This window comes from Grus americana, chromosome 2 (assembly GCF_028858705.1).
Source record: "Grus americana isolate bGruAme1 chromosome 2, bGruAme1.mat, whole genome shotgun sequence".
Classification (NCBI taxonomy): domain Eukaryota; kingdom Metazoa; phylum Chordata; class Aves; order Gruiformes; family Gruidae; genus Grus; species Grus americana.
In genome coordinates, this window is record NC_072853.1 from 112,244,998 (window position 1) to 112,267,719 (window position 22,722).

The 22,722-nt window shown below is 41.7% G+C and overlaps 1 protein-coding gene across 4 annotated transcripts in view; it reads left to right on the top strand.

Moving 5' to 3' along the window:
- The window catches only part of GLI3 (GLI family zinc finger 3), a 216,120-nt gene that overhangs the window by 162,652 nt on the left and 30,746 nt on the right, over positions 1-22,722 (top strand). For 3 of the 4 annotated variants that reach the window (XM_054814362.1, XM_054814363.1, XM_054814365.1), the window contains 3 exons: positions 8,640-8,856; positions 10,330-10,446; positions 11,696-11,836. In XM_054814362.1, the coding sequence (XP_054670337.1) occupies positions 8,640-8,856; positions 10,330-10,446; positions 11,696-11,836 (475 nt within the window). The remainder of the gene's footprint in view (positions 1-8,639; positions 8,857-10,329; positions 10,447-11,695; positions 11,837-22,722) is intronic. The other variant, XM_054814364.1, reaches the window with a different exon arrangement.

A 22,722-nucleotide genomic window follows, 5' to 3' on the forward strand; every position in this document is an offset into this window, starting at 1 on the left:
ATAGCTTCATTTTACACTCTCTTTCAGGAAGCGTGAATGGCTGAGAAGTACTACAAAGTGAATAAAAATGAAATTTGTCAGTATTACAGAAAGTTGCATCTAATTCAGGCTCTGTTGAAATGTAATTCTGCAGCTAGCCTCATATAGAAAGCTCACATAGCTTATAGGATGGTCACATTCAGGGAGATTATTTTGCAGATCACCTGCATCTTGCATTAGAAAGTGGTGGATGTTTTTCACCACAAATACATACAAATGGCAAGATTTCTGCCTTCAGAAAGTGTATCATGTAAGAAGTCAAGCAACATAAAGAATGTATACTATGCGGGCGCATGTTGCATGCACATTTACATGTACAGATACGCATATATACAAGTGTGATTATGTATGTATGTATGTAAACGTGTATGTCACAGATCTTGTGATTAAAAGTCAATTTGAAGCAACTTGCTCCAGACTGGTTCAGTGTTACTCAAAGAGTTTAAAGTTATTGGACCCAGTGCATTATTAATTCCAGGAAAGTTCTGGAGCTAAGAGAAGTGTGCTGGAGTTTAACACTTCATTACATCATTTTCAGGTCCTAAAAGCAAGTATGAATTAGCACTTTCAATGTAATTAATGCTACCAGTTTTAGAAACCCAAAAATACTTAGCCGTGAATTTAATTCAAAATGATGTTTATCAGAAGTGCCATGAGCTTGCATGGAGGGAGCACAGATGAATTCCACAAGGCACTGTTAATACAAAGTCCAGTTAGGATACTAAGGATACCTGAAGACGAATATCCCAGTGAGAAGGACAAAGCTGTCAGTGCTGTCTGAGCACATAAGGTTAATCAGTGTGGCTCTGTTCCTCTCAGTGAAACTATTCCATTTTACTCCAGCATATGGCAATGTATTCATGAAGAAAAATTTCACCTAGCCTAGTAGATAAAACAGAATAGATAATATGGTAAGCTGAAGAGAAAGTACAAACCACTCTGTTAATTTTAAACTGGTAATAGAAAAGTGAAAAAAGAGGCAATGATGCATGTGAGTTAAATACAATTGTAAAACGATGACTATTATCTGATGAAAACTAAAAAAAAAAATAGTATAATATATGCTATCCTGTATTAGATGCAGGATACGTCTTTTTACAAATTCGGTTAGATGACTTGTCTCTAAGTTAGTGATTTTTAATGAAATGTGTCAACATTACAAATGCAGAGGGATATTTGTGAAACCTAGTCAGTCTTGAAAAATTATTTCAAAGGATTTCAAGTCTCATACCTGCCTTTAAGATCAGACCACATGTCTGGTTTCATAGTCACAGTTTGATATTGTTTTCCCCTGTACTTAAGTGACAAGCCATAAAAGCAGCCGATGACTTGTCTGCATTGTCTACTCAAAGCTCAGTTGTCAGTTAGGAAGTAGAGGGAAAAGAACAGGATTTAAAGCAAAACTCTTCTTTCATATTACTAAAAATGTTACATATATTGTGGGTAAAATGCTCCAATCAGAAGTGCATTTTTATAGTCTCCCTTCCTGTAATGCCATTTGGTTTTCATTTTGCATCTAAGATACTCGAAGCAGTGAGAATGTCACAAATCTCTTCAGGGCTGCGAGGTTGCTGAGTGCATTGTCACTCCTGTGACCTGAGCAATTTGTCAACAGTCACTCTTGCAGGTTGTTTCCATCAGGAGGAGAAATAGAAGACAGAGTTGGAAACTTCTTCTCATTCACTCCTGTTTGTTTACAAAGAATGTACACAAATTCCTGATTCTGCCAACTCAAACAACAGGAGACAGTGTTCTTCATGTTGTTGCTGGCTGCTGCTTCTCTTCCAGGTCCTGTCCAAGGAGAACTCATTGGCTTTCTCTCTTCTACATCTCTGTTGGGGTCAGACTACGAGTCTTTCCTGCTGATTGTCCACAGTTTTCTACATCTGACTGTGCAATGTTCCTGGCTGTATATTACATATATGCATAGTTCCATCAAAATCTATATGTAAACTTCTGTGTATGAAGTCAGCTTATGCAGACCCCCCTCAGCACCCATTGCTCAACTCCCAGCCACCCTTACTTACGTGTTCCATGTTTTGGACAGTGGCTCCTATGTGTCATTTACCATGGGATAACTGAAGTGGTTTCTTACATCACTGTAATAAAAAAAGAGCATCGGAGCATGTGAAAAGCAGTGTTTGGTCACTGTTAATTATGACATGTATTATGACTTACTTCAGTTAAGATTGCAATGTCTGTAGGACCCAGGTTTTAGGATAGCACTTAAGGACTTGCTGAAGTCAATCTCTCTTCAGAAGTATTTAAGAGTTCTTAGGGTTGCTTTCCTGAAGAGTAGCTGGGTACATTTGGAAAATGGGAAAGGTGCTTGTTTGCTCCTTATCAACATTCCTAAACAATAAATAAGGACTTTGAAAATCCAAATCAAAAACTAAAGGTGAAATCCTGGCTCGGTATAAGGAAAGGATAGAAACTCCATTGAATTCAGTGCATCCAGGTATTCATTCAACGATTGTTAGTGGGTTTCTGCACCCTGGTTTCTCAGTTTCACTTGCCCACAGGCTTCATGCAACTCTTAAGGGAAAGTAAAACAAAGTATGACATCTGTACCTACTTGAGCATGAGCTAAAAGAAGCCATGGTGTTATCCTAATACCTGATGATCAGCTTTATTGAACGTAAAGCCAGACCACCTACAAATTACCTGTCCCTTCATGACCTGGGGTCTGTTTTGGAGGGACTTTGGTCTGCCTAGTGTCAGTCACTGATGGCAAGAACAAATGATGGAAGCTACAGAGTGATCTGGGAGTGCCAAGGCTTTTCCAAAAGTTGGGAAGGGCCCGTGTGCCCCCTTGCAGTGCAAGGTGCACCCTCCTTCACGGAGCGAACATGGGCTGTGAATGCACACCCTTCAAGCCAAAGGGCCTGAAGCCTTGTCCTGCATAGTAGTGTAGATGGAGCCAGTGTGCCTCACCATGACAGATGTTCCTGTGCTGTGACCAGTTCCGTACGTTTTGTTTCAAGAAAGATGTTAGACAGTTGGGGGAGGACTACAAGGAAAGACAGGGAAAATGATCAGAGGTCTGAAAAATTATACTGATGAGTTAAAATAGACTTGACCTAGTTTGTCCAGATTAAAGATGAGAAGACTGGACAGGAAGAGGGTACAGTAATAATTTCAAATATGCAAAAGAGGAAAGAAAGGAAGAGACTGTGAAGGGAAAGGTGATCAATGATCATTAGATGAGCAATCCCAAAGCATATGCCCTCGCTTGTTCCTTTTAGTATTTCCTTATGGACCTGTTGTCTTTGGACTTGTCTAGTCCCACATGAACCTGCTGGCTCTGTCTGCCTTCTATGGCAGCTGTTGCAGAAGTCCACCAATGCTTTTTTCAATGTCTTTTAAGTTGTTCACCTATGGTTTTCATTGAATGTCCCCTGGTTTACACGCTTGAAAAGCTCTTTTCCTAAAATCTTGCAAAGCAGAACCAGAAAGGGGAAAAACACTTGGTTACTGTTCCAAGACTTACACGCATCGGATCTTGCAAAACTGCATAGGTTTTGTGATACAAGGAAAGTATCTTCAGAGTTTTTGTGAAGAAAAGAAAACTATCGTGATATAATGAAACTATCCTCACAGTATTCACAAAATTGGGATTTCCTCAGTATTTTTGTGTCAGCCTGTCTCCTTAGGCGCACCTATGCAATGTATAGGAAAGAAGGAATTTTTCCTGACTTGAATTCACAGCTGTTTTGCGGTAAATTCCGCAGCTGTGACCAGAAACTGGATGACCTTGTTAGTAGGACAGCCACAAAGTAGCCACAAAGTTTGGTTTTGATTATAATGTCTGTTTTTCTTCTTCTTGAAGTCTGTTCCTTAAAATTTGATGTGCTCATGTAATTGCAATGTAGTTCACTGCCCTGCTTTACCTCCGATGAAGGGAGCTTGAGACTTCGCAGAGGAGGAGAAGAGAAAGAGAGAGAGACAGACTGACAGACACAGAAGCCCACAGTATGGAAAAATAAATGATATCACTGATGGGCTTTTCTGTCAGTGTATATGAGTTATTGAATGCTTAAACAGAAGTATTACATGTTTTTTCTAACCTTTATCCCCCATAAAACTGAAAAACTAAAAAGGTAACCTGCATGTAGTTTATTAGTGGTCTTATATGCATTCATCTTTTTCTTTTTTGCCTTTTCTACTTTGTTTAAAAAAAAAAGTCTGTAACAGAAATACAAATCAGATTCCCTCCAGTGGCGTAGATTTTCATTTCTTAGTAGGTAGATGGAAAAAAGATATTCATAACTCACTTAGACTTCTGTGAATCCAAGATTTTTTGGAAGTGACTGGTGTTTTGGAAAATGTGAACGTTTGGGGCAGGCATCTTGCGTTCTTCTGGCATCTGGATTTTGGAAGTGTTGAGTACCCTTTGTGTGAAATGCAGCCCCTTTAAGGTATCTCAAAAGAAACATGATACAAATCGAGGCCTCTGAAACCACTCATCACTTTTGGAAAACGTGGTTGTTGGTTTTAGTGGTTCTGGATTCTCAAAATGATTACTTTCAGGTCTTGTTGACCACCTCTGGGCATGAATTTTAGCCAGCTACTGAGTGACAGCAGTGCCATCTTGATGCACATTTCTAAGCAGACATGGCTGGATTGGCTGCCCACCCTTCCTGCTGATGCTGGCCTCCTGGCTAGAAAGCAATGCGAGTTTGGTGGGGCCAGCAAGAAGGCATACAGCTGCTGGTCAAGGCAGAGGAATCTGAGGGGACTCTGGGCTACGGGGATTCTTCACACATCCTATATTCAAGAGTTATTGAACAAAGTATGTTAAAAACTTTGGGAAGGAGGGCAGGAATCCAGGTCTCCCCTTCCCAACAGAGTGTTCCATGTTAGCAACGTTGCGAGCTTTGATTTCTTTTTCTTCTTTTTGGCCCACAACATCAACTTTATTGTTGAGCAGCCTGAATGGTTTCTGAAAGGCAGAGAAAGGCCTGCCACCTGCTGTTCTCTTCAGATCCTTCTGATCTTTTCAGATCAGAAAAATCATCTAGGCTGCCCTGTGACAGCATCTTGCATGCGAGTGACGTTAAACCCAGCCAGGTCATCTTGCCTTATGAAGAGCTCTGTAGAAACAGCTGGAGAGAATTATTTGAAGGCAGCTATTTGAACTATTTAAGAAATCACCGTGGTGGCTGAACTGTTGTCACCATTTCTGAGTACTCCCCTTAGCTGTGCTAGCTATTCCTCTGTTCCCTCACCATCTCCTTTTCATTTCAGCCTGAGATGTTTGAAGTTTGGAGGGAATGAAGTGCAGGTTGCCAGGCTCCATAGGAAAATCCTAGTACCTCAGACTCAACGCTTGCTGCTGAGCACAAGGCAAAAGAAAGATACTAAAGAAATAAGGATTCCTCCTTTCCTTAGCACATCTGTCCAGCTTTTTCTTAATGCATCTGCTGCTGGTGTTGTTGTTCTCCAGTAGGAGCCACTAGCTAAGATGATGTGCGTCTCCTCAGCTGTATCCTACAAATTTGGTCACTTGCAAGTTGGACAAAAGTTGGCAATGCCTGGCTTAGCCTCCTCCTCTGGAGGCTCGTATGGCATTAAAGCAGATGTAGGTAAAGAGGACATCTCTATGAGATAAAATCTGTCCTTTTGATGGAAGCCATTTTTATTTACATAGGGAGGAGAATAGCAAATATACTTATTTAACGTTTAAGCACTTGCACTGTACTGGTGTAAGGTGTGTCACTGCAGGCCAGAGAAACTAGCTTCTGTATTTGTTAAAGCAGAGCTGCTTTTGTCCTTTAGTTAGAAAGGCATTTTGCCATTGGGGAGGTATCATCACTTTTTGTGTTGCTCTAAATGGAGTAAAGAATGTGAAGGAGAGATGCTTACCAAAAATACCCCATTGACACAGCAGTCTTTTTCCATCTTCGGAGGGTCTGAGTGAAGAATATTGCCAAACTCCAGTAAATATAAGTGAGCTGTATTAAGTGCAGGTTGTACATATATGTCTTGGGGCTTCTACAGTCTGTTTCCTGCTTGAGGCCAGAGATTCCTCTTCAGCATCCAGCTTCCTGAGTCTCTAGTCACTGGCACCTTAACAGCCTCCTACTGAGGTAAAAATATATTCCGATCACAGCAGTTCCCTCCTCCCCCTCCTGCACTGTTTGGAAGGCATCTGCTGCATTTTTACTTTGGATAGGTTAAAAAATTAATGTTAGATGTAGGTGCTCATGTAACTGTAGTCACAGAGCAGTGATGGGCAGGATCTACATCTCTGAGCTGAGGTCTTAAGTCAGTCATGTCTTGTGACTGAATCGTAAGTTTGTCTTTTTACCATGTAGGGGATCTGAAGAATGTTGCCAAAGTCTTGAACCTGGATTTGCAAAGCTAGGTATTGTTGTACATGCATAAACACCTGGAAAGGAAAAAAAAAATTTAACCATGCTGTATTTCCAAGGGTGCTAGGTACTTGGAGCTCCCAATGCAATCAGTCCACTTATTTTTTTTTTTTCTTTTAAACTGATTCAGCTGGTGGGTGAAGATGTCATAGGCATTAACCAGAGAAATAAAATACTTCATCCAAATTGTTTGTATGTTGCATTTGTTGATCTTGGTGAATTTGATAGCATCTTCAGGATGGTGCCGTCTAGTGTTTGAAGTACAGGAGATGAACTCACAGTGTATATATAGAAGCAAAAAATACCCAGGTATAGTAAGGAGGCATTGTTTTAGCCTCACGTATGACATTGTAATTGTATGTTTTTTAATGAACAGACCAGAGTAGATACACTTAGTAATGTTTGTTCACTAAAAAGGAAAAGGGGTGTTAAATCATTGTGTTCTTTGATGAATGGCTTGTACACTGAAGAATAAATTGAACAAACTGGCATAGAGCTCAGTGAACATGAAATCAGCTATTAGAAGAAAGCTTGTGAACAAATTCTGAGCCTGATATGCATCTTTTGATTAATGTCCTATCAATCATCCATAGTGGCTACCTTAGCTAAGTCGTGCTGTAATCATTCATGGTTGCTTACAGGAACACTAGCAGGGACTATAGAGCTGCAATAACTGAATATTATTACTGATTTCTCCCTAACTCTTGCTGTGAACAATTACTGTTTTCACTATGTTTCTGCTTCCCTTTATTAAAAAGAATACAATGCAAAATGAAAAGAGAGTTCCTCAAAGACCAGTAAAATTCTCCCAGGGTATTCTTAATGATATTCTGTCCTAAATGGGCAAACTATTGTAATGCAGAGTTCTCACCAGGAATAATAGTAATGTAATCACATTGAAGCTGTCTCTTTACGGATTGTAGTCAAACAGACAAAATGTATAGTCAGATTAATGAACACAGAATTTCTGTAGAATTATTACTTAAAATGGTTGAAATGATTTTAGTTCCTTTTGTATCGCAGTATTTTCAGTTAATGCACTTAACAGCAACAGCAATTAAGACTCCAGACTGTAAATTTGGATTAAATATACCCTTTTGACATTAGAAGAAGCCTCGCTTCTTAAAAGGTATTATGCTTGCACCTCTTTCTTTTAAGACCTAATGTTTTAAATTTGTATGACTCTTTCGAACTGTGGTTGGTTGGTGGTATTTTAAGGAAAAAATGCTACATTTTTTTCTTTTTTTTTTTCCTTATATGATTGTATGTTATTGGCAAATGTTTACAGGAGAATCTCATATTCCTGTGTGTGAAGATTTAGTTCCACACCATTTATTTCTCGAGTGTGACACAAAGAATGCTTTGGCACTACCCACAAAATAGGTCCTTAGATGGCAGTGTAATTTCCTCCAAAGTCACTGTAGTCTGGGAAATACGGTGAAGTAATGAAGTGATGACAGGTATTAACATGCATAATGGGCTTTAATAGACATTTAATGTTGTTTAACTGGAAGAAGGAGAAGTGCTTTCCCATTGGAATATTTCTACATTGAAACTCATTGATCACCAATTTCAGAGGGGAAAGGTTAATCCATCAGTTTCTGTAACCAAACGGCACTGATGGAAATTCTTTAGGTGACATTCTGGATGAACTGAGCTTTCCATCTTTGCAAACAAATGAGTGATATGACAAGCATGGTGTTCAGAACACATTTAACCAATTGATTTTCTCTCCTCTTGTAATAAGATCTAGAGACATATGAAAGAGCGTAGCATGAGCCAAGATTAAAGGAACTGCTTCATACACGCGAACATAGGGGAACTGCATTATCAATAAAAGTACTATAAAGCATGCAGGCACCCATTCTTTTTCTTTATATAAAGTTTGTTATTGCAATAAATAGCTGTTATTGAACTGCTTGTCTTTTATTTCAGTTTTTCTGAATTTTATTTCGGTCAGCTTTCTGTGGTTTCCTGGTAAATGTTAGGAAAAAATGTTATGTTTTGTTATGGTATCATTTTTGCACTCACTAGTAAATCCAGGCCAACTCTGGATTTAAAACCAGGATTTATCATCCTTTGGGGCATGAAGAAAGATGCGAGGGGGAGGGAGGGACGGACCTGACTTCAATTAATGTAAATATATCAAGTATATTTTAAAGGTTCCACACTGTAATGACCCTCATCTTTTTCCTTCCTCTTCCCTCTGTTTTCTCCAAAATTCAGCCCTGCTCTGAGTTTCACATACCCTCCTACACCAGTATCCCTCCAGCAAATGCATCAGCAAATTATAAGTCGTCAGCAAACCCTAGGTTCAGCCTTTGGACACAGCCCTCCACTCATCCATCCTGCTCCAACTTTTCCTACCCAGAGACCTATCCCCGGCATCCCCAGTGTCCTGAACCCTGTCCAGGTCAGCTCTGGACCTTCTGAGTCCACACAGGTGAGAGACAGCAAAAGAAACCTTTGCGCCCCATTAATTTAAAAATGAAATAAATGAAACAAATGACATTGTCTCGATGGCAATTAATCACCACTGTCACAAGGACCCTTCGATAACAGTTTTCTTGCAGCTACAGCGTTTGCAGTCCCTTTATTATAAATCACAGGAGTGTATGTGTGGTTCCTGATTGGTAGCGTGCTTTTTAGTCCTCATAAATATTTCAGTGTGCTGCAGCAGCTTCTCATTCCAAACTGTCTCTCCTGGTTCTCACACAGGAACTTAATAGAGGTGAGGAGTAAGAAAAAGGAGAAAACCACATCAAAACACTAACATTTTAAAGATTAGCAGCTTCACCTCCAAATCAGGCTGACCGTAATATACACAGGGTCGTATTCTGCCCTCCTGACACAGGTGTGAGTAACTCAAAGTGAGTCAGTCTGCGAGCAACAGAGGAACTCAAAGATAATGCAGAGGTCTGCAGTTTTTTTTCTCTGATATGTGCAAAATTTGACTTACTGAGTTTGAATTAATCATTTCAATAAAACAAGGTGTGTTCTCAAAACTGGAGATGTGGCAGCAGTGAATCGGGCCCATAATGTGGAGTTTATCACAGTTTGCGGTTTGCCTGTTATTAACTAGTGCTGTTTGTTTCCAGATGACCTGGGATAGGTTATTTATCAGTCTGGGAGCTGTTTATCTCCTGGCTAGCTTTTACAAATGTAGAAGCAGGACATACTGCTGTAGGAAGCATATTGATTTTTTGTGGGGTCCATGCAAGTTCAGATATCTCTAAAAGATCTCAGGATTCCTACAAGATCCATTTGCAGTGTAGATAATGGTGTTCAGTCTAGCACAGCAAGAGAAAAACAAGATTCTGGCCTGTTTATGTCAGCAGTAGTTTTGCTATTGACTTGGGAGAATCCAGGGCTTCATCTAGGATTTTTCAGCTGAGAGTCTCACACCAGTGTTCGTTTTTTCTTGTATCCACCATTATAATGGGAAACGTAGTAAAAAAGCTGAGATCTTGGGTGCAGATGTAAAGTGCAAAACCTTTCCTCCGAGTGTGAAAAAATACATCTTTTTCTTGTGTTGATTCAAACTACTGCACAGTGATTTTGTTTTTCAAAATTGCCTTTCTGAAGTCATCGTTATGTGGAAAATTGAGTTCTTCCTACCCTTCCCTGGCCTGACAAAAACAGCATTGGTTTGTAATAAGGAATTATACCAAATGCCCTCCTTCCTGTTCCCTTCCTGCTCCATTACAAGGTTGAGTAATGCAGCTCTTCCACAAGTTAATGCTATGTAATTGAAGCACAATGTAATTGCATATCCAATATAATTAACAGTGTAGCTTCTCCAAATAAAGTTGCTGAGCAGATGCTGCATATTTTTGTTTGGAGCTACATATTTATCACAGTCTAATTTTGTCTTCTTTTGGGGGAAAAAAAAAAACCACAACAACCTTGCCTGCAGCAGAATAAACCCACAAGCGAATCTGCAGTGAGCAGCACTGGAGATCCAATGCACAACAAGCGCTCCAAGATAAAGCCCGATGAGGACCTCCCCAGCCCGGGTGCAGGAAGCGTGCAGGTATGGCGGTCAGGTTACAGTCATAAGCCTTTCATCTCGTGCACACGCGGGCAGCCTCAGCTCACGGTACCAAGGGTTAAACATGAGCAGCGAGGGGCTGTTGGGGTACAGGGTCTGTTGCAGAATGAGGGTAGAGAGGAAGGAGGCCGATGGAGAGGTGCCTCTGATCAGTCAGAGAGCGCTCAACCCTCTGTTCGCTATGGAAAAGCAAACCAAAAACATTCACGTCTTTATTCAGGATGCGTTCTCTGTTCAGCAAAAATACTTATGCCACATTGCCTTTTACCAGGTCTTAGCACTGTACTGCATTGAGGCCTCAGTGTCAGGCTCCAGTCTTGTTTGCTATACTCTCTATACCTGTTAATGCCACTGGTTTTAGTAGAGTGACTCCTGATTTACAGTGACTTGGGGGAGATCAGAATCAAAGCCTTGATCTTGTGAGTGAATCCATGAAAGCAAAGCAGAAGTCCGTCTAAATCCTTCAGCAGGTTTGAAATGGAAAAATAGCGCGACTGCATAATCTGACTTAAATTTTTATGCTAACATCTGACTCCTACGCTGAGCCCATAGCAAGCTGGGGAGAATGAGGCACCTTGAGGAACTGAAGACAGAAAGTCAAAAACCAAAATGAAATACTCTCTTCCCTTGTTCACCCATTCCATGCACATATTATGAGCAAGAACAGACTGACAAGCACCCTGAAAATTACCAGTATGCTTTTGGAAAGGTTTTTCTGTGCAAAACTGTCATTGGATTAACAATGAAAACACTCTTTGGATTATTAGTGATCAGTTTGTGTCTAACCATTGTACTAAAATAAAATTCTAATTAATTCAGCTATATTAATAGTGCCTGTTTCACTTCTGGTGCCACTGAATAATAAGGAGCAAGTGTACAAATAAAGAGCTGCTTAAATATGGGGACAGGGAAGCCTTTATGATTTGCTTTTAATTGAGGGATTTTTTTTTTATTATTATTATTATTTTTAGAAATTCTCTGCAGTAAGTACTTCTGGGGAGGACAAATTTATTTTACACATGTAGTCTGCAAATGGCTTCTGGCTTACCAGGCCTGTTTTAGGCTTCTGTATTTTGTAGAACAGAGTAACATAGTGAACTGAGAGTAAAATGATCCCCTCTCAACACCCCCATCATTTTTCTTTTAATGCTGAAGTAATTCACTTTTCTTCCTCCTCGTTTTCAGAATTTTCTCTTTCCTCTCCTCACCCCTGTTTTTTTCCTCTCTCCAGGAACAGCCAGAAGGAATGACCCTGGTGAAAGAGGAAGGGGACAAAGATGAAAGCAAACAGGAGCCTGAAGTGGTCTACGAGACAAACTGCCACTGGGAAGGCTGTTCCCGGGAGTTTGACACGCAGGAACAGCTAGTGCATGTAAGTTAATGGTATTCAGGAACTGGGTTTTAAAACTACGTGACCTTTTTCATGGGGGTCGGGTTCTCTGACCCTGTGCCGAGTCAAGTTTCTTAGCTAACAGCGCTGCAAACTGGAGAGGGGTTTATGAGTTTCTGAGAATAAAGAAAACGCAGAGCCACAGTGCTTGACCTGTTCAGTCAGCTAAAGCTTAGTGTAAAATTCAATAAAGTCTTCAATAGAGATTGTAATGGCTCTGATCCTGTAAGCCAGCAAACGCTATTTTGAGTTAGAGACTTTGATAGTTATTGAGTAATAGTAAGCTGGACATGAATTATTACTAACCTTTAGCCAAGTTTGATTTTTTTCTCCCAAAAGGGACGGTAACAATAGAAATGGGCAAGGGAAATTCTTCCCCTTCCCTAAGGAGGTTTTAGATATCAATTTACTGTTGTGTGTAAACTGAAGTGGATTATTTGGCTAAATACATGGAGACTGAGTTATTTCAGTCTTTTTAGCAAAAGCCAACTGTATGGTCTTATTTATGCTACACCAAATATTAGTTGTATCTGCCTTGTTTTTTTCTTCCTCTCTGCCACTTCTCCAAGAGAAATGATTTTTACTATTTTGTAGTATTGTAAGCTAGAAAACAAATGAACAAGATCTAGAATATAACCTGGCAAGTACAACACACCCCCCTCCCCCATCCATTTCCATCCTCCTTAGCTAGCAGTACCTCTCTTAATTACGAGCATCATAGAACATATCTAAATACTCTGGAAAAAAGGAATTCCTAGTACAGATTAGAGATGAACATCTTCAGCAAATGATCACTGTGTCAGAATCGTATTTATTGTAGAAAACTGTTTAAAACTTTCCTGAAGATCATGCAAAATCTATTGCATAATGTGGCCAATACTACTAAAATAGCTTGTTAAAAAATGTACTTTTCCATCCAAAATAAATAAAAAAACCCCACCATATATTTCCAAACACTACGCAAACCCATAAACTGGTGCTGCAAGGATGGCTTTAGTAAAGCAATGCCACTTTTTACTTCCTGGAGTGTCAGAGCCTCTTGCAGTTATACACCAAGATGTATTTTCAGTTTCTTGTTATTATTAGGTAGTAGTAGTAACAGTAACAATAACAATAATAATAGATGAAAGACTATCACAAACTAAAATAATGACAAAAATGTGACATTTTTTAAGAATCCTTTGGACTCATTTTGCACAAAAAATACCCTAACATTTTAACAGGCCAAGATGAAATGTGAGGAGAGACTTTTTCAGTGTCATATTGTCTTTTTGGGAAGAAATGCTGTATGAACGGCCACTGCAAAGGTTTGGACACATTTAAAAGATCAAGTGTTGGTCTTGCAATTGATTCCATGCAAACAAACCAACTGACATAATCATAGAATCACAGAATGGTTTGGGTTGGAAGGGACCTTAAAGACCATCTAGTTCCAACCCCCCTGTCATGGGCAGGGACACCTTCCACTAGACCACGTTGCCCAAAGCCCCATCCAACCTGGCCTTAAACACTTCCAGGGAGGGGACATCCACAACTTCTCCGGGCAGCCTGTTCCAGTGTCTCACTGCCCTCACAGTGAAGAATTTTTTCCTTATATCTAATCTAAATCTACCTTCTTTCAACTTAAGGTCATTATCCCTTGTCCTATCACTACATGCCCTTGTAAACAGTCCCTCTCCAGCTTTCTTGTAGGCCCCTTCAGTTACTGGAAGGCTGCTATAAGGTCTCCCCGGAGCCTTCTCTTCTCCAGGCTGAACAACCCCAACTCTCTCAGCCCGTCTTCAGAGGAGAGGTACTTCAGCCCTCTGATTATCTTCATGGCCCTCCTCTGCACTTGGTTGAACAGGTCCATGTCCTTCTTATGTTGGGGGCCCCAGAACTGGACACAGTACTGCAGGTGGGGTCTCACTAGAGCCGAGTAGAGGGGTAGAATCACCTCTCTTAACCTGCTGGTCACGCTTCTTTTGATGCAGCCCAGGACACAGTTGGCTTTCTGGGCTGCAGGTGCACATTGCCGGCTCATATTGAGCTTCTCATCAACCAACACCCCCAAGTCCTTCTCCTCAGGGCTGCTCTCAATCCATTCTCCATCCAGCCTGTATTTATGCTGGGGACTGCCCCGACCCATGTGCAGGACCTTGCATTTGGCCTTGCTGAACTTTGTGAGGTTCTCATGGGCCCAGTTCGCAAGCTTGTCCCTCTGGATGGTATCCTTTCCCTCCAGCGTGTTGACTGTACCACACAGCTTGGTGTCATCAGCAAACTTGCTGAGGGTGCACTCGATCCCGCTGTCCATGTCACTGACAAAGATGTTAAAGAGTGCCGGTCCCAATACCGACCCCTGAGGAACGCCACTCGTCACTGGTCTCCAACTTGGACATCGAGCCGTTGACTGCAACTCTTTGCGTGTGACCATCCAGCCAATTCCTTATCCACTGAGTCACCCATCCATCAAATCTACATCTCTCCAATTTAGAGACAAGGAGGTCGTGGGACAGTGTCAAATGCCTTGCACAAGTCCAGGCAGATGATGTCAGTTTCTCTTCACTTATCCACCAATGCTGTAACCCCATCATAGAATGCCAACAAATCTGTTAGGCACAATTTGCCCTTAGTGAAGCCGTGCTGGCTATCACCAATCGCCTCCTTGTTTTCCATATGCCTGAGCATAGTCTCCAGGAGGGTCTGCTCCATAATCTTGCCAGGCACGGAGGTGAGACTGACCGGCCTGTAGTTCCCTGGGTCTTCCTTTTCTTCCCTTCTTAAAAATGGGGGTTATGTTTCTCCTTTTCCAGTCAGCGGGAACTTCGCCAGACTGCCAGGACTTCTCAAATATGATGGAGAGCAGCCTGGCCACTTCATCCGCCAGTTCCCTCAGGACCCACGGATGAATCTCATCAGGTCCCGTGGACTTGTGCACCTTCAGGTGCCTTAGATATTCTTGAACCTGATCGTCTCCTACAGTGGGCGGTTCTGCATTCTCCCAGTTCCTGCCTTTGCCTTCTGAGACTTGGGTGGTGTGGCTAGAGCCCTTGCTGGTGAAGACTGAGGCAAAAAAGTTGTTGAGTACCTCAGCCTTCTCCATATCCCATTTCATTCCAGAGAGGGAAGAAAATAATAATCTGGGGTTTAATAATAATCTGGGACTCTGCACAGGCACAGTCTTTGTATCTGCTAATAATTGTAAGGCCGAGGCTTTATGATGCCTGGCAAACCTTTCTCAATATTCAGAAATTGTCCCAGTGACGACAATAAATAATTTACACCAAAATATATGAACTAAAAGAGAAATTCAGAATAAAGGTGCCCTTAGTAATGAAAAACCAGAAGAGGTTTTTTTTAAGTTTTAGACATAAAATTTAATTGAATTCCACTGTACCTGTTAGCTAATAGCTAATGTTTTGTAGTTTAAGGTGAATTAAATTGACAGTGTGATAGTTTGGTTGTTTTGGGGTTTTTTAAATGCATTTGTTTTTTCTAGTGTGATTTTTATTGCGAATCTGACTGTGTTATAAGGGTCAACAGCAGAATTCTCTGAAAAACATGTATTTTTTATGTTTCTGCATGATGGCAACATCTGAATTGGGTTTCTCTAGACATAAAAAAGAGAGATTAAAATGTTTCTGTGATACAAGGAGTTCTTTTTGGCAGGGCTCAGGATTCAGATATGTTATGATGGTATTTAAGATTACGAGGTGCAAGTCCTGACTCAATACCCCAAAGACAATAAAACCATCATCATCATCATCGCAACCATCATATTCAAGTAGCGCAAATCACACTGTGAGAATCAGCGTGACTCATTCATGGGGCCCTGGTTTGTGATTTCTTTTCCTGCTCTGACAGAGCCCTGCTGTGGGGACTTGAGCAAGTTATTTCTATCTAGAATTGCAAAGGGCTTTAGGCATCTAACTCTGTCTGAAAGTCTGGCCCTTCATCCCGGTCTGTCTGTCCCACATTTTGTCTGCCCTTGATTGCCACAGCCATCTGATGTATACCTGCAGCAACTAGGGAAATGACGTCCAGATCTCGGTAGGGCTTCACAGTAGGGCAGTCCTGATTCTGTGTGATTCCAGCAGAAAGTGTTAAGTCCATGAGCAGCAGTTTGGCCCTTGAAAATCTCCCCACTGATGTGGCTCGTGTATGCCTCCTACCCAAATTTTCATGGGTAAATCCAAGTAGGTACAAATTGCCATAATTGCGCTTACCTCAGTGTCTTTGCACTGGATGAGTTCCTGACTTGGCGTGTGCGCATCTACTAGGCACAGAGAAAGCATGTGTCTTGGCGCTGTGAGTACATCCTTTACTCAGTAATATTTACGCTGCAGTAGCAGCTGGAGGCCTCATCAAGCCTAGAGTCCCGTGATGCTAAATGCTGCTCAAACCCAAGAGGAGGAATGGTCCTGATATGGGCATGAGGTCTTCACCCTGTCACTCTGAGGCCATTTGGTGCTGTCTGGAGGTACCTGAGCTAGCTGGTGTGCAGGTAGGCATGTAGTTAGGATCATGCTATGCTTCCCAGAAGTGTCAGGGCTTTGCAGGATAATAGATACTATCCTTCAAATCTTGCAGCAGAGCTCTTCCACGTTGCCTCTCCTGCCTGCACACGCTGCTGCTCTGCGGGTGATCCCAGCCTGTTGGCAGACTCAGCAGAGCCTCAGTTGCTCCAGCCAAAATTGAAGCGGGGTTTGAAGTAAGGTGCTGGGCTCCCACCTGGGACATCAAAAGTATAGATAACCATCCTGTTTTGTTGACTCTACTAATCACCAAGGCAGGGGCAACTGGCATAGATAAAGGCAATAAAGGCTTAAATTGCCCAAGCAAGACTCATCCAGATAACGTGTCAGCATCCCTGTATTGCCTGACACTCAGCAGGGATGATTAGCATGAGCAGAGAGCTACAGTCATGTGTTCAGAAGTAGGGTGGATATCTACATGTGATATGGCACTACATTGTATTTTGTACATACACCTGCTTGCCCATACTAAGGGTAGTCAAGTGAACTGTGTAGTGAAACTAAGAGTGAGCTATGTAGACATTGACAAAGGATTGCAAGAAACCCCTTCTCTGTCACCCACTTCATTCAGTATGTGGTATGTAGCATATATTCAGTAGAAGGGAAAATGCATTTGTATATTTGACTTGGAAGTATTTAGGGTATTCTTTCACCTGTACAACTCTCTAAACTGGTTCCTTGGGGTTTGGAAGTTCAGCTGGGAAGAGAAATTTCTAAAATGCAGAGTTTCAGAAAAAAGACCTAAAAAGCATTCTGGTACATCTAAAGAATGCAGAAGGCGGCTAAATTTTCAGGATCTATGCAGGCTAGCAGTAAGTCTTTTAATGAATGTAGGGTTTATTTCAGGGGAATAAAGCTACTGTTTGTAGCTATACAAAGTAAGAGACCAGACTCAAAACATCTGATGGCACAGAACAGATTGTTATCCAAGCCTTGCATCACAAAGCACTGGAATTTTAGAGGAACTGCAGTGTTTAGGCAAAAGATTGAAGCATGTTTCTAGCTGTTTGTTTCATTTCCTAAAGGGTTAGGTACCTCAGCATGAATTTTAGTCGCACCAGGTTGAGCAGAGCTCAGAAGAGCTTTTCCACAACACACAATGCACACAGTTCACGTTATAGATGTCATTACTCCCATCATGTATAGGGTGTATACGCAAGCATGTATGCATGTGTTTCAAAAGAGGTAAATATGAATTTGTGTATATTCTGGTCTTTGTGTCACATGAGGATAGCTTTATTATCTTTTTAGGAATGATGGGACCTGATTTACTTTGAAATCAACAGTAAGTGAATCAGATTCTAGCAATATCTGCATTATATGGGTGATACAGCATATATGAAACAGCAAATACAAACACACCTGTGTCTGAATATGTGATATAGCTTTAGAGCAGAAATTGCGATTTTTGGGCACAATAGTCGGCATTTGATGGCATTTTTCTGCATTGCTTTGTGTAGCAAAGTCCTCTTGTTATTAGTTTAAAATGTGGGCGCTAGTGAAAGTGTTCTTAGGCCCCAAGAGACAGTGTTCTCTGTCTGAATTTATGAACAGAACCTGGGATGCTATGAATAAATAACTAAAAAGCTACATAAAAGAATCGTTATTGACCCACCCAGAAGGGTTTGACACTGCAGTGATTTTGGTGCGGGAGCTCTTATTTTCAAGCGATACGAGCCACTTAGAATTCAGCATGGTTAAATTTTCATGATACATACACCAAAAGGCAAGGTGTTAAACCATTCAGACACTCTGCCTTATTTATAGCACCTATCCATCCTTTTCCCCCCCCCTCTCTTACAGTTAATAGAAAGATTCATGATTCTTCATGGTTGTCTATCTAGCGTCTGACAGTACTGACTGCCCTGCTAAAGCAAGTCACTATCTATAATTGATATCCTTCTATGGAATAGGGTACCGGCTGCAATTGAAGGGTTTTGCTGAAAGCTCTTAAATCCTGACAAGTTCTGCCCTTGTTCTGGTTCAGTCGCTGAGCTGCACTGCTGGGATCCCAGGGTTATTTGAACTTGGTACAAAAAGGGTGCGTGTGTTGCACATTAGCAAATCACAAAGTTGGAGAGCTGCGTTAGAGCCGCCACTGTGTTCGCCTGCCAGGTAGTCTTATTTAGAGTGCGTTGCACTCCTGAAAAGATTGCTTACATTACTGTTTGAACATGTGTATTATAGGTTTCTTTCTTTCACTTCTTAAGAAAGAAGAAGAAAAAAAAAGATCGTATTTATTTTAAAGCCTCAGTTTGCTGCTGGGGTCTTTATCATTCAGCTGTTTAATTAATTTCTCTGCCCAGTGAGATATTATAATTGGGCTTAGCTGAGCTTGAGTTTGTTTTAAATATGTGATAAATGCACTTGAGCGCCCAGAAGCTAATAAGATATTGTATATTTTTATAAATCTGCTTTTTGTTGCAGTTTGTCTTTTTTTTCCCCCAGAAATCAGTTTAAGAATAAAATATTGCAAAGGGGTTAGACACGAAAGATAAAAGTTTGTTTAAGAAAATTATCCTTCAAGGAAATGACTGAAGTTATTGTTAAATATTAATACAATGGCAATCAGAAAAACACAGTGCTGCCTATTTCTCATCCCCCTTGCTGTGTAGCCTTGATGATAATTATTTTTTATTCAAAAACATGCTTGAAGAACTGTAGAGCTATTTTTTGTTAGTGTTTTCTCCTTAATTGTACAGCAATAAAATTCCCTCATTGTTGTTACATGTGATTAGATGAGATCAAAAAGCCCTAAACTGACAGCAATGGCTTACATTCAGGATTTCACTTGCAGAGGTCTTCCTGCCTATTTGCAGAGCCTCAGCGACTGGAGCGCTCTGACAGCAATCCCTGGGGCAGCTGCTGTAATGCTCCACCAGGCTCCCTTATCGCACCCGAGCCGAAAGCAAAGTTTCTTGTGTTTCTCAGGTACCCACATGTTCCCAAGGTAATTGCAGTGCACTGAGGATACCCAGAAGAACCATTACATGAAGTTCCCTGAGTTGAGTTTCTTAAGAGTCAGCCCTGATTGGAAGAAGTTGGCCAGCGATCCATGGAGGCCTACATAAAACCTGGGCTGTGTCTACAGCCTGCCCTGCCTCAGGTTTTGCAGCATCTATAGTGATGTGGGGTGCCTTTATCAATGCTGTGCACCTCAAAACACTTAAGAAGATGTCTGATCCGGAGGTGAGGAGCACACCGCTCTCTGAAGGACTAGACCTCTTTGGAGTAGGTCATTTTGGATGCCCAAAAGTAAGGACACTCAAAGTCAATAGTCTTTTGAAAGTCTCATTCCCTCTGCTACCATGCTGCCCTTGGCCTGTGGCTTCTCCCTCAGCTTCTGTCCCATAGGAGAGCGGTAGGTAAGGACTGGAGAGAGCTGCACCTCTCTTCTCTAAAAAAAGATCCAACTGCAATAGGAGAATAAGCCAGATTAGAGCAGTTTCCCCAAGTAGTTGCTGCAGTGGTAGAACTGTAAATGACCACGAGAGTCATGCATTGCCCACCACTTGCAGGAGGAGAAACGGCCCCATGAGCAAAGAGCCCTGAGCTGCCAAAGCTGACAGGGTGCTACTTGCAGCTGTGTGGGTAGGCATCTGTGCCTGAAAGGAGGAAATTACACACAGCTGCCCCAAAAGGCAAATTATACTGTGCATTAGTGATTTCTTTTCTCTGAGCACTGGAGGCGGTCTTGCAACTGGTCATGACGCAGGTGAAGTCCCAGCTATGTGAAGCAAGTCCCTTCACAATCCCAAAGCCATGTAATTACACATCCCAGTTTGCATGTGTCTCCACATATGTGCAGGGATTTATTTAAGTTTTAATTCTTCTTTGCAGAGGCAGTTTTCAGTGCATTTTCATTATAGTTTTATTTGGCTCTAGTGCAGTAACACAGAGAAGCTTCAGCCTGTTCGCAGGCTCATTGTGCGTGGCAGTGACAGCCGCTGCCCTGAAAGGTTCAGAAATGTTTCCTTTAAATTGAAAAGAGTAAGGAATAGATAAGAACATGAAATCCATTATAGTAATCATTTTTTTCCTGACAATAGGAGAACGTTTTACGTACAACAGCAAAGGGGGTTTTGTTGGTGGCTTTATTCTATTTCATCTTATTTTATTTTTTACTCGGTGGTGTCTGGACCCTAATACATATTTGGAGAAGCAACGCTGTGGACAAAAGAAACCATTCTTCATGTGAGACAAGCCCAGGGCTTGGGACAACATGGAGAAGGCAGGGAGCTGTTTTAGAGGCAAGCAAGTGCCATGGAAAGGTTTTTTCCCAGTTTGTGCATCCCCTCACTATATTTGATCTTCATAGCTGTGACAGAACAAGGGGGAGGAGAGAGAGGGAGGACAGATTATAGCAAGTAGTCATAACAAATGTCTGTCCAGAAGTTTTTAGATTTTGAAATCTTCTCCTCGCTGTCTGTTTAAAGGCTGAGTTATGATTATGGCACCACCTTATCGTGCTGGATTATAGGCTGCTGAGCCCATAGTTTTAAACCGTGCCAGAATGGTAGCATCATTTATAGGCCAGCAATTCATTACATGGCATAGGAAAGCTAGTGAGCAGATCCATGCCCCTAAGCGCATGTTCGTTTTCTGTTTGTTTCCATATGGGTACCCAACGCAGACTTGTTTAAATGAAGCATGTCTTTAACCCCCCATCAAAGGTAACCATGTAAGTGCTGTCGGGTTTTAAGGTTAAGTAACCACAGACGGACCTCACTGCTGTTCTGTAGCCTCAGTAGCCCTCGGGGTCTGGCATGGCCCCTGTTTGCCTTCCCAGCACATCCTTGTTCAGCGCCAGCCACCCTGATGCCCTCTGCCTTCCAGCAGTGCTAAAAGTCAGCGGTGCTGCCTTGCGAAGAGATCTCATTCACTCTGGGCTCGACCCAAAGGCCAGCTGTGCTTTGGCTCAAGTCCTCTTAAGCACTCCTCTGCACAAGCGCATCGGCAGTTCCCCTACCTAGAGTCTGGCTTTTGATGAATCACAAAGGAGAAGGGGAGGGGAAAAAAAAAAAAAGTGGGGATTTCTTTTTTGATAGAGAAAGGTTTACAAAAAAATAAATCCACCCTAATCTGTGAAGTATTAAGAGGGGATTTAGAGAGAGAAATGTAATCATTTTTTAATTTTAATTCCTCTGTAATTAGCATTTCTTTCACAGCATTAGGAAAACTTGTTGTTAGTCTGATGCTCCTATGGCTGCTGTTCATATGAGTTGCCAAAGTCATTGTCTTTGAATTGGTGTCCCTGAAAGAGGTTGCTAAACTATGACATGCCATTTCAATAGCACTTCTTTCTCACTGCTGTGGGTAGGGATGAACAGTGTTCCTCCTATGCCCTGAGAAGTTACTCTAGCCATTTAGACTGAAATTGGAACAAGTGAGCACTTGAGTGGAAAGGGCTGTGTGTGGCAGGGAGCAAGGTTTGGCCTCTGGCCATGCTTTTGATCACAAAGCACTGGTGAGGTGGTTTGTGGATATACGTACTTATTTGAAATGTTTATTTTGCCTGAAAGTTCAGCTACTGGACTCTTCCAGGTTAGTGATATTTCACAGGTGACTTCCAGTTTTGGGGAGAAGTGTAGGATAAGAAGCTGCCAGCCAAGTCCTAGGGGAACCCATGCTGACTGGGTGACGAACGAGTAGGCAAGAGTAAAGCTGCAGACTGAGTTGGCTCTTTGGCTCCTGACTCTTGTAGGCACATCGTGGAGAAGAGAGAAGAGGGAACTCCCTGCTTGCTGCTTTTGCCAGGACAAAGCGGATTTGCCTGGACAGAGCTGCGGTTTCTGTGAAGCTTTTTTCCTGCCTTGCTACTGCTGACTAAGTGATTTGCTGTTATGTAGCCTGTGTTATTACGGTGAACCAGGGGAAGATCTACCTCGAACCTCCTGGAGTCCCCTGCTCGCTGTGGCGTGTCTGCACTGCTTTTGTTGCCTCCCAGTGAAGAGGATTTTATCCATAGTGCAGCCCACCTTCATATCTTTGTCACAAGTGCCAACTTCTCCCTTGTAGCCGCCCATATTGTACTCAAAAGGTTTGCCCATAGAAACACGATGCCTGGAAGAATAGAAATCTATGAGTGCTGGCCCAGCTATTGCGTGTGGAAGTGCTTTTTCTCAGACAGAAGTGGCAGATCAGCATGCACGAACAGAGGCAGGGACAGGCAAGCTAAATACAGGCACGAGTGCAGCTTCTGCATTTGGTTTTGAGAGGGCTGGGCTGCGTGGATTCATTTTTGCAGTCTCTTTTTTTTGTGTAGCCTCTTAATAGAAAGAAAGAAAAAAAAGAAGCAGATGAGCCTTTTAATCGTAGTGAAACAAATTTAGTGTTTTCCAGTGCTTAAAC